Raw genomic sequence first — 12,598 nt, 5'->3', positions numbered from 1 at the left:
TATTTTACATGGCAAAACATCAGTATTTTGATTTTTGTTCAAATTGATGGCATCGAATCCTAGTGCATCTGCTTCTCATTTCCATTCTACCATGTATTATCCTATTTGCCTGAGAGAATCAAATATCACAGTTCTTCACAACCCATAAGTAGCTGAAAGATCACCAAGCTTAAGAAAAAGGGTACCATTGGGGAAAAAATGCAGAGCATATAACAGTTTTTGAACAATACTCATAATTTAGGAACACAAGAAGAGCCTAAAACTAACTAGCTGCTTCTGCTTTTCTTGAAGCCATGTTGAAATCATGAACCCAATTTAATGAACATGAATAAAGACTCAATAAATTCCATAATATTACAGTATTCTATAAACAAATGCAGAAAAGACTTATGTTTTTGTATGGAAAAAAAATGTTGTAAACCTACACTTCATTTTAATTTGGCTATTGCCTCACATCCCTTAGAGCCCAATAGTATAACCTTAAAAAACACCTACCTAGGACCCCCTGCTCTCCACAGTCACCACCATCAACCCCTTCAATCACCTTTTTAATACCCATCATTGCAGCCGTTTCTCTCACTCGATGCCATTCTTTCCTTGCTCCCATTTCTTGTTCTTCACATCCGTCCTCCTCTGAGTAATCTTCTCTGGCCAAGAGAGCTTCCAGGCCACCATTTCTCACCACACTACCTTTGAAGATAATGAGAGAGAAATCAAGAAAGAGAGATCAAATGTTCATCGTTTTAGTTTATTTGAGAAATGAGCTGGCTGAGAGGAGTGTGGAAAAATGTGTATGACAGGGAAGAAAGTGAGATTGAGAGATCCTTACTTCACAACCAGTTCTCTCAGTCTCTCCATCGTTCTCCTTTCAGGCTGATCCCTGATCTTTGTTCCATCCTGGTATTTTCCAGTGTATCTCCATTCTTCCCCAGTCAACCTGGTTCTTTGCAATTCTTAGGCCGACAGTCTGTTCCTGGTGTTCTTGGGGTTGAGCCTTATTTTGATGCAGCCAAGAGAGATAAAAATGAAACAAGAAAAAGTGTGCTTTGGTAATTTTTCTTTTTGTGATGCAGCATAATAATAGTAACGATAACATTAAAAAGAGACCCGGAGGGGTAGGTAGAAAGAATGAATGAATGAACGAGCCTGATTGAGAGGGCAAAAGCATGTAAGATTTTTTTCACACCAATTTTTTATATTTGAATTTCAAAGTGGGAAAGAATACATGTCAGAGAAAACAGCTTTTGGGAACAAGTTTTTTTCACACTACACATTGTATGTTGGTCTTGACACACCTAGCAAAGCATGCACTGCCCATACAACATTCAAAATAAATCCTCTAGAGAATTACAATCCACCAAACATTGACATCAATCGATCATGTAGGAAGATGCACATTACATGCTCGAACAAAATGGTGGGAACTGGACTCACATGACTGTGACACGTGGATGCCTGGGATGGGCTTACTACCTGATAATTTTATTAAGAGATTGGCTGCAAGCAGAAAGAAAAACCTTATGATCTTTAACAATGGCAAATACAGCCAACATCAATGCTAAACATACAACAGCACAACCAATCATGGGCTTGATTTGATAGCACCCCTGGTTGCAGTTAAATAAATCTGTGAACTGTGATCCATACTAGCCCTTCAACTAGCACTCAGAACCTGTATTTGAGTCTGGAAGAGCTAGAAGTTTTCCAAGATGAGTCTCACCTGGTTCCTCCTGGCAATGAGAGCAGAACTAATTGTGCTAATGAACACCGAACTTGCCAGAGCCTTACAGAACCTTAATAAACAGACCCAATCTTTGCTTAAGAAGAAAAACTTTAGTACATGTGTTATTCGTCAAAGGACTGCATAGAAATTTTCTCTAACAACAGAGGCCAATCTTCTCCAAGCTGACGTGGATTTAGCTGCATGGCAATCTTAAAATCATGCAAAGATACAGAGCAGGGTGGTCTGTGTTCGGGCTCATGTTCTACCAGGCCACCAACACTCTGCACATGTGAAAGATTATTTGGCCATATGCCGTTCATGACCTTCCCCTGAATCTGCTGTTTAGAGACAAGGGGCTTCCTTGAATGATTTGTAGTCCGAGCGCCCACTAAATCAACACAAGACCTGATTAAGCGTTTCAAGTACACATCTACCATATTGTTCAAAGTGTTTGCACATTCTAAAGAAACACCTCCAAGACCCTGTACCATGGCAATCTGTTGCATGTGCCTTCTCAATGTATCTGTATCATACAAGCTACCACTGTCACAACAACTAACAAAATCACTACTGCTACTAACCGGCACTGCTTTGCGGGTCCCACCCACGCTAGCAGAGCAGTAAGGAATTCCAAGCGGTGCTGTCAGGGGACTTCTAGAAAAACTGACGTGGTTTAACTGCTCCACCTCTTCCCCATCTTCAACAATCGATGTTTTGGTTGGCCCCTTGTCATGTATTCTTGACTTTTCGGCAGGTCTCTGAATAACATCCCCTATTTCATTCTCAGGTAGCTCGGCAACTGCTTTAAGATGATGTATGGGCCTTTGATAATCACAATGACTAAGTGTTCCATTCTCCATTTCAACCTTACTACCACTGTCTTCAGTAGCTGTGGATTGATGAACAACAGAGTCAACTTTCCCATTTGGTCCAAGAGGGCTTGGTCTATCTTTAAGCTTCCTATCACGCATTCCAGACCGAACCTTGCGTGGGGAGACTGGCAGAACCCCATTTGACCAAATGGGTGCGTTTTGATTTTGACTTTGGAAGTTGGTAACACTCTGTTCATGTCCATCTTGTCTACTAGGAGATATGTTAGAAGCATGTGCCACTGATTTCGGAGTACCGGATGGCTGTACTGGTGGTGCGGAATTCGCTTGGCAAGCATTCTTCAAAATTGATCTTATAAAATGATTATGCAATGGAATGTTCTCCCTTCCGAGTAACCGAAAGCACAATTTGTCAAACTCATTCTTTCTCAGCTTCTGACTCAAAAACCTTCCCAAGTAATAGAAATAACGCTTCGACTTATCAGCTCCAACCTTCTTTACAATATGTGCTTTCAATTCGACCAAATCAATTCTAGAGCTCTGCTGTGGTTGCATCTCTGAACAGAAAGATTCATACAGCAGACAACAAATCAGCAAATAACCAACCAACCCGGAACATCAATTTCAACTGAATTACAGTTATTTCTATTTGCAAAGAAACCAAAATCTACCCTCTCCCATATCATTTAAACAAATCAAACTACCATAAGCCCTGAATACTACAACAACCGGATGCACAAATCATACCAATAACAGTAACATATCAGAAAGTTACAATTCTGAAACTGAAAAACAGTTACACTATAGCTCAAAATTTACAAACGAATACACCAAATAATGCAAAAGCTAAATCTCAACATCCCAAACACCTGAACCCTAGAGATCAAAACCGCAAATGGAACGTGCTAGCTCCGAGCACGGAAACATTGAAACTAACCTGAATTCAACGAATTGCGTGGCAAATCAAAACCCTAAGCTTGAATCACCAAACTCGGGGCATGAAACACCATGCCCGTTGCGTCGTAAAAGCGCGAAGCGTGAGCATTACAACACCACTTGCATCAAAGCAGAAATCCTCATTGTCGCGCGAAATTCGAGAGCTCCGAACTCCAAATCCTGAAAAGACGACTTAGTTGAACGAAATTGAGCAACGCCAGAGTTTTTATTTTCTTGAAATTTGCAACAATGGAAGGAAGCACAATGAAGAACAACGACGTAAATAAAGCTTTGAAGTTTATTATTGATTGTGCTCTGACCTCAGCGCAGTTCAGAGAATTTGCATAGAAATCTCGAACCTCGGAACTTGCTGATTCCGAATCTTCGAAGCTTCGACTATGGCTTATGGCGCTCTCTGTATACACATATATCTCTTTCTCTCTCGTTTTGTTTCCCCCTTTTTTGAATTTATTTTGTTTGCTGAAAATTGAAATTATGTATTGAGCTTTGTTTCCTCTGTGTGAGTGCGAAGCTTTTCGATCGCTCTTAACAGTGTTCCTCTTCCTCTTTTGTTTTTGCACTCACTTTCTTTCTTTCTTTCTTTCTTTGTGTTTTTTTTTTTTAGTTTTTTTCAACACCCTGTTTGGTCTGTTTAAAAAATATTCAACTAAAGAGTGCATTCTTTTATTAAATATTTAAAATAAAATAAAATTTTTAAGTTTTAACTCTCTCAATATTTTTTTTAACAGTGCTTTAAGGATATTGATTAAAAGAATCAAAATAGAGATTTTTTATTCTTCAAATACATTATTCATTCTTTTCAAATTAATTGTCTTCTTTAATCGAATATATTGATTAAAATAATCAGTAAATTTTCTTAAATATTTACAAATTTGAAGGTAAAAGTAAAAGACAAATTATTGCTATAATCACAATGTATTTTCTCTCTATGATCATGAATTCATGATATTAACTAATATTTTATTTTCAATAAATATTTAAAAGGTATCTATAAATTAATTAATAAGTTATTAGAAATCTGAAAATACAATTAATTTGATATAAAAACAAAATTAGGAAGAGACACTTATCATTAGAGAACAAATAGAGTATCAATGTATTAAATGTATTGCAAACAAAAAAAAATTAGTTAATAGTTAAAAGGGGATTCTATGGTGCTGTAAGATAAAACTTTTAACATCTACTAGGTTAGACGCATATCACGATGCTGGGTTGGACGCATATCAAATGTATTGCAAACGAACAAATAAGTATATTGCAGTATTACGATATTGGGTTAGACGCGTATTTAAGACATAAATTGATTGTTATACCTAGTTGCACGATTTGGCAGTATAAACAGAAATGAACTTCACAATGAAAATTACTTGTTAGAAAGTCAGGAAAATAAATTCAAGTTATACTGATCATTATAGACTTATAGTTTGTTAATGAAGCAAATGAGCAGAACCAAGTCCAAACACAAATGAAATTCAAACACAAATGAAATTCAGAGAGTGAGAGAGAAAAATTCAAACACATAATTCCTCCTGATACAAAAAAAAAAACTACTCTTAATTTCTACTCCTTCTTCTCCACATATTCCATCTACCCCTGTTAAGAAATGGTCTCATCGACACTATGTGAGTCCCATACTACCAACATAATCAGAGTGCAGAGGCTGCAATTTTGTCGCCAGGCACGAATTATGGCCCTGGTTTCATGCTTCTTGCGGCGTCTGCTATCCTCTTCTTTCCGATTTACATGCTCACAATTCTGGCTTCTCGAGGCTATGTTGTTTTGGGTAAAGTTGTGTTCTGATTTTTGTTAGGAATGGTCAAAATCTATTATAGCATTGTGATGTAATTGAGAAATTTAAGTGTATTAATTTTCATGCGTAGTATTTATTAATAATGAGATAAATGTTTATGGTAGTGAGATTTTTGTTATTCAAATGGCTTAATGAGTTGGATTTTGATTTGTTTGTAAAAATATGTTTTATCTATTTTGTTCAAATAGCAATTATATAAACTAATTAGACAATCACAAGAGACTTTCCTATAAGAAAATGGAACATTTGTAACAAAGATTTTATAACAAATTTAAAATTGTTACAAAAAATTATTTTTTCTAACAAAAATTAGTAATTATTACATAATAATAATGTTTTGTAACAATAATATAATTTGTTACAAAATATCAAATTTTGTAACAATTTGATTTTTTTTATAAATTATATTGACTTTTGTAACGAACCAGTGTTTTGTTGCAAAATTTTAAAATATTTTCTAACAAAAGATGAAGTTGTTGCAAAAGTTTAAAATATTTTGTAACAAAATATCCATTTGTTTCAAAAACTCTAATTATTTTATAACAAAAAATTAATTTGTCACAAAATTCAATATTATTTGTAACAAGTTATTTATTTGTCACAAAATATAAGAATTTTTGTAACTAAAAAAAATTATTTTAAAATGTTAAAATTTTTAAGATAATTTTATTTTATTTTTAAAATTTTATTTTTTAAAATATTATTTGTGTTAATTAATTATTTTTTATAAAAAAAATTAAAGATTAAATGATTTATTTTTAAAAATGATATATATTATTTTATATTTTTTTATAAAATTAATATATAATTTTACTAATAATTAAGTTTTAAATGTTGATTAAAAATTAATTTTTTAAATTAAAAAAATTAATTATTAAACATAAATAAAAATAATTAAAATTTAAAAATAAAAACAAATATAAAAAGTAAAAATTTTAATTCTATCCTTCACCGTTATTTTTATTCTGCTGTTTGCCGTCCTCGTCCATTTAAATAAAATTTTAAAAAACTCCCTTAAGAATAAAATATAGAGCTCTGATTTTTCTTTCTCTCTGTTAGTCCTAAATCCACCATAATCCAACTATAATATTCCAAATTTTTTTATAATTAAATTTATTATATTTATTGAGAATTTTATTTTAAAAAAATTATTTTACTGAAAGAAATTAAATAAAGGTTTATGATACTTTAAATTTAAAAGTAATTAGGAGTTATATGTAATTTTTATAATAATAAGAGTTTAAATTAATTAGAATTTTTATATCATCTTTATTGGATATTTGGTATAATTAAAATTATAATTTTGGTAATTGAAAAATTAGAAAGAATTATATAATTTAATTTAAATAAATTCTATCATTATTAATTTGAACTCATAGAAATTAGAGCAAATCACACTATTAAACTAGAGTGGAGGAGAAATTACGTGATTCAATCAAAGTCAAAAACATAACATGAATAAACCAAAAGCATATTTCTATGTAATTCGAATCAAGCTATTTCGAACTAGAAAACCAAGAGTAATTCGAATCACATCAATTCGAATTAATAGGGAAGTGTAATTCGATCCATTCGAATTATGCATGCAATAAGTTATAGATAGTTCGAGTTAGCCAGGTTCGAATTACGCATGCAGGTTGACTTAGGGTAGTTCGAATCACACTGATTCGAATTATGAGGGAACTAATTCAAAGTGTAGTTCGAATCTGACTCCTTCGAATTATATATATATAATTCGAAATTGTGCATGAGTATGTTCGAAGTTGGCTACTTCGAATTATCAAGCCACCCACGTGAATTCCATGACATAAATCTAATCTATGCAATTATTTTAATACACAACAATTATATCTATATGGAGGCAATGTTAAATCGAATTTAATTAGTTCGATAATACGAGTCTATAAAAAAAATTGTATTTTATAAAGTTTAAAAATTTTTATTATGTGATAGGTTAGTAAAAAAGTACATTGTAAATTTTTATAATACTCATCATAACAATGTTTAATTTAAAAATTGTTATTAAAATTTTAGTTGTACTCTGCTACAAAATAAATAATTACAATAAAAAAATTTTATAAAATTTTCTTAAAAGATGCCATGAGTATTATAAAAAGTATCTTGAATCGATTTACATAAATTGACTTACAAATTTTTATAGTACTAATAAAATCTTCTAAAAAATTTTCAAATTTTATAAAATTATTTACAATAATAATAATAATAAGGTTTAAACACACTGATGAGAGAACATAAGATGAGAAGACACCACATCCAACTCAAAACCTTAAAGTAGTAAATTAATGAGTCTCTCATCTTATAAACTCCTCACTCTTTCTTACTTTCTTTGAGGTGGGACTAACTTCAACACTGCTCACACTTGCAACATTAACAATTTGAACTATCTATGTTATTATATATTATATGAATGTTGACTTGTTGAGTAAATTAGTTAATATGTTAATTAATTAAAAAATAATATAATTTGGCAAATTATGCGTGTAATTTGTATTAAAAAAATTATTATAAAAAAAAGTGTTTTGTAATTAAAGAAAAAAAATGTTACAAAATTAAGTTATATTTTATAACAAAATTTTATGATAGAAAAAAAAATATATTGTCATCAAAAATATTTTGAAGATCAAAATTTTGTTATCACTTTCATAACGACATTTGATTTTTTGTATCAGACAAATTTGTTACAAAATATTACTTTAAATTGTAATAGTTACAAAAAATTTTTGTAACGAGATATACTGCAACGGCCTCTTTTTTATTACAAAACTTTGATTTTTTGTAACAATTTTTTTGTTACAAATATTGCTTTTTCTCAGTGCGCTTGATAATCATAGTGTTAATTTGGATAATATTATGTCCTAAAAATATAGACCATGTAATATTATCATTTAAAATTGATTGTAGTTGTTGCAGTACATGGTGTGTAGAGTAGTAGTAATTTTTTTTTTTTGCATTAGAATTTGAATGCTTATTGATTTAGGAGAGCTAAAGAAACAACTATTCATGCATTAACTGCTTGAGCAATGATTTAAGATGATGATATCAATGACAGATCGACGATCGATTAGTTAGGTTAGTGATTAAAAGATTTTGTTTATAAATTGATGTGAGTATGGTTATTGAATAAGGATGTAGGATTTATTTTATTTTTCTTTTCTTAAAACTATTAAATTTTCTACCGTTTTGTTCAAGGGTTACCCATCATACTAAAACCAAGATCCGCCACCATTCAAAAAAAAATATTATTAAATTAATTTTTTTCGTGCGTCATTAGCATTAGTATTAAAATTACCAAATTTTAATGTTCTACATAAATGGAGTTTATTATTGTTATTGGCTCACTACAAAACAAGTATTCTGAAATTGTTGGTTCTATTTTTGTATATACTGTTACCACATGCAATGAAATATTAAAAAAAATGATGAAGTTAAGATAGACATCCACTGTAAGATGATGACACGGTTGATAAAAATTTTACCTTTCAGTACCATAGAATCTCCCTAACTAAAATAAATTTTAAAAGATTGTTTATCTTCAATTTAATCTTTAAAATATTAAATATATCTAAAAAAATATTTTTTTGATAAGCTATAAGTTACATTTTTTTTAAAAGATCTTTTTTCTTTAAAATTTTTTTTACATAATAAAATAAATAAACAAAAAATATTTTTATATTGTTATATCCAAATATATAATTGATAAATAAAAAGATCATTTTGCAAGAGATATCCAAACATAAAATTACTTTTACTTAGTCATAAGATCTTAAAAAAAAAGATAACTTGAAAAAAAAATCTTTTTTTAGAAACTTAACCAAACAAACCTTGTAACATATTACAAAAATATATCTTATGTCATATTTGAAAAAAAAATAGACAAATTCTGTGGTGTCTATAATTTTAGTGCCAAAATTGTCGAGCTTGCCTTTTATTGTAAGTTTTAAATATTAAAAAAATATTTATTTTTATATTTTTTAATTTAAATATTAACTTTTATCTCTTTTTAGTAAGTTAGGCAAGTATATATAGACACCATAACATACACCAAGAAAATAATATAAGAATAAAGTGATAACTTAGTTCCTAACAAATTTTGTATTAGATAAATTAGTCCTTAAGTAACAAAAAGTACAAAATTAGTCTCTTAACTTCCGTCAAACATCGTTAGTCCTTCAGTTAACGCGGTTAGTGATCGATATTAAACGACGTCATATCGAAGAGGCACAAAATACTTACGTTTTATAAAAGGTGAGCATTGCTTGTGTTTCTATTTATCTCAGACCTAGACTTGCATAATTACAATTAGGAGTAGAAACAGACTAGGACAAGCCAAACTTTTCTTTTAACATGTCTGATCTGTCTTGACCTGTAATCTATTATAGACTTTTTTTTTAAAATATTAAACCTAACCTATTATCCAGTTTGGCTTAACCTGAAATCTGTTAAAAGCAAGGTTGCGAGAATCAGACCGGTCAATGAACCGATAAAGTGACTGGTTCACTGGTTTACTGGTTCAACCGGGATTCAACCGGAGTTCAACCGGTTTAATTAAATATTAAATAAAATTATTAAAAATTTAGTATATAAACACATGAAACGCAATACGAGTTCCTTAATGCATTGAAGAGGAAATTATCCAATAGCTATTAAATGTACAATGATGATGCCTATACCAAATGAATTTTGCAAATGGAACACAAACTTAAAAAACAAACTAGAACATCTTGAGCTCTTAGTGGCTTCAGTTCTCTGTGAACTTTTTCATCTGCATTACTCATTGACTCTCCTGCCCTGTTGCATTTTTCATTGCTCTTGACCTGCTCCTCTGCTGTGTTGCACGGTTCATCAAGAGCCATTCCATTCCCATCTTCACATTCACCATTCTCTCTAAAATCTTTAGGTGGAGATGCATGAGGGACATCCTCCTAGCAGGTTCAGAAGTATCCCTTTCAGATACTTTCACCACCAACACAATATAACAAAAATCAAGCACATAAAATGCACCAAAATTAGATAAAATTCAAACTTGATAAATTCAGATGATACGACAATGAAGTTATTAAAAAACCAGAGTCCCAAAATTGAACTTTTATCAAAATTTTATATTCGGTAAAATTCAGAATTACAAAATGATTAATTCATATAATTAACAAAATAAAAAAATTGAAAAGCAGAAGAACTCAAAACAAATACTCTGCATCTGAAGTTATAAACTCAAATCTGCCCTAAATTCCTCACTGAATAAAAAATTAATTGAAAAAAATAAAAACCAGAAAAAATTTTAACATAAACAATGTAGTGAAGCAATCCATCATAACACCATCAACTGAGAATCAAACAAATCAGTAACAAACAAGTGAAGCAAGTCAGAAATCAGAATAAATAAAATTAACAAACACAACATAGGAAACAAATCAGTGAAAATAAACAAGACCACAAAGATGTTGAGGGACGATGAAAATTGAAGAACTCATGGGCAACGGCGAAGAGCCCACGGCGGCACAGGTACGTTCGCACTTCAGACAGAGAGGTGCTCGACACAGACAGAGGAGAGATGTCTCGGAGACAGAGGCATTTTTGACGACGAGAAAGAGGCGGCCGACGACGGGGACGACAGAGAAGACTGGCAGCGTCTGAGACTAAGAGCGACATAGATTGGGGAATTTTGCCATTTTGGTGAGACTGAGAGTGAGAGAGAAGAGAGAAGAGAGAAGCAGAGAAGCTCGGTAAGCCATGCACATCAACCACAGTTCCACCGCCTTCTTCCTCCGCCACTGCTGTGCTCCGACAAGGGAAAAACCGGATTTCAAAAAAAACTGGCCGGTTCGTTCAGTTCACCAGTTAACTACCGATTTGACCGATTTTTTTACCTTTTTTGCAAGCTGATTTTAGACGTTGACCGGACCGATTAACTGGCCGATTTTCGGTTAATCCGGTCGAACCGGTCGGTCTGGTTCGGTTTTTAGAACAATAGTTAAAAGACTTAATAATTTTTTTTATAAAAATAAAAATATTATTTAAAAAATATTTTTTAATAAAAATATTTATATACAATATATCATATTTAATATTTATTAGAATTTTAAATTTTTAAAATATTTAAAATATACAAAAATATTTATAATAAAATATAATAAATTTAAAACATCTCATAATTTTGTTAATAACAAAAAAATTATTTATATATTTAATTATGTTTTAATAAGTTCAGACATGGCTGACAGACTAATAAAACTAATTTGTCATAGATCTAATCTATTAACATATTAAGACTTTTATAAAAATATGAGTCTGTACTTATTTTATAACAGACTAGGTTAAATACAGACCATACTGTACGTAAACCTAGACAAGCTGCCTGCCTTTTTTTTTTTTTTTTTACCTCTAATTACACTCAAACTAATTACACTCAAAGACACTACGACTTCACTCCAAAACTCAACCATCCATCGTTCATAAAGGCCTACAGTGAGGAAGACGACCTGCTGGAGATTTTTCCAGCACGTGCAAACAAACTTGTGAGGTTAGTGATTCCAACTTCTTTCAAAGGTTACTATTTCCGCATTGTTGTTAAAATAATAAAAAAATTTGAAATGTTTGTCAGTCATGGTTTGTAAACAGTTGCATTGGTAGTGTAAAAGGGAACAATACAGAAAGAGTTGTAACAATGGACATGAAAAACATTGTTTATTTAATTGTAATTTTATGCATTTTTTAGATGGATGTGTTTGCAATCCATTCGTTGGGGCTTTTGAGGGGAAACCAAAACTGTAAATGAGTCTGATATGATTATGTATTTCCTTGTTATATGCACTTTAGTGATTAAAAAACTTCAGAGAAATGGTTTATGTCTTTCCTGGTTTGTGTATGCACTTTAATGCTTAAACAAGTTAATTGATCTTCGAATCAAGGTACCACTTATTATTGCCATTATTCTCTTGTAACAAAAACAGGACATCCATATCATAATCATAAATTTATAATCAACTAGTAACTACAATAATTCAGCCAAACCTTCCAACTAAAAATGTCATTGCAATTACAACTAACAACACAAGTCACTCAGAACCAACAATTTCACACTTAGATCTAGCTACACTGACAGTTGTTCTTTCTTTTTCTTTAACTTTGGCCTTCAATTTTTTCATCCTTTCTTCCAATTCCAGCAATCTCGCCTGAACCACTTACCTGGCCTTCTCTTCATGATGGTCACCAATAACTTCATCAAACCATTTAAAAAACTTACAGTATCGCAGCTTC

At 31.2% G+C, this 12,598-nt stretch overlaps 1 protein-coding gene across 3 annotated transcripts; it reads right to left on the bottom strand.

Annotated features, from left to right (window-relative positions):
• Positions 1-296: 296 nt before the first annotated feature.
• Positions 297-4,143, bottom strand: LOC112755621 (uncharacterized). Of its 3 annotated transcripts, none has more exons than XR_003179052.3 (5): positions 3,810-4,134; positions 3,491-3,669; positions 1,721-3,110; positions 830-994; positions 297-690 (listed from the first exon to the last, which is right to left on the bottom strand). XR_003179052.3 is itself a non-coding variant. In XM_025803829.3 (3 exons), exon 3 carries the CDS (start codon positions 3,106-3,108, stop codon positions 1,846-1,848), a length of 1,263 nt encoding a protein of 420 aa, XP_025659614.1. In that variant the 5' UTR covers positions 3,109-3,110; positions 3,491-3,669; positions 3,810-4,143; the 3' UTR covers positions 1,151-1,845. The 3 variants fall into 3 exon arrangements, 1 of the variants encoding a protein (XP_025659614.1); XR_003179053.3 differs by having other exon boundaries at positions 297-686; XM_025803829.3 differs by lacking the exons at positions 297-690; positions 830-994 and having other exon boundaries at positions 1,151-3,110; positions 3,810-4,143.
• Positions 4,144-12,598: the final 8,455 nt, after the last annotated feature.

This window comes from Arachis hypogaea, chromosome 6 (assembly GCF_003086295.3).
Source record: "Arachis hypogaea cultivar Tifrunner chromosome 6, arahy.Tifrunner.gnm2.J5K5, whole genome shotgun sequence".
In the NCBI taxonomy this organism is placed as follows: Eukaryota; Viridiplantae; Streptophyta; class Magnoliopsida; order Fabales; family Fabaceae; genus Arachis; species Arachis hypogaea.
This window is presented reverse-complemented; position numbering and strand designations above follow the sequence as displayed.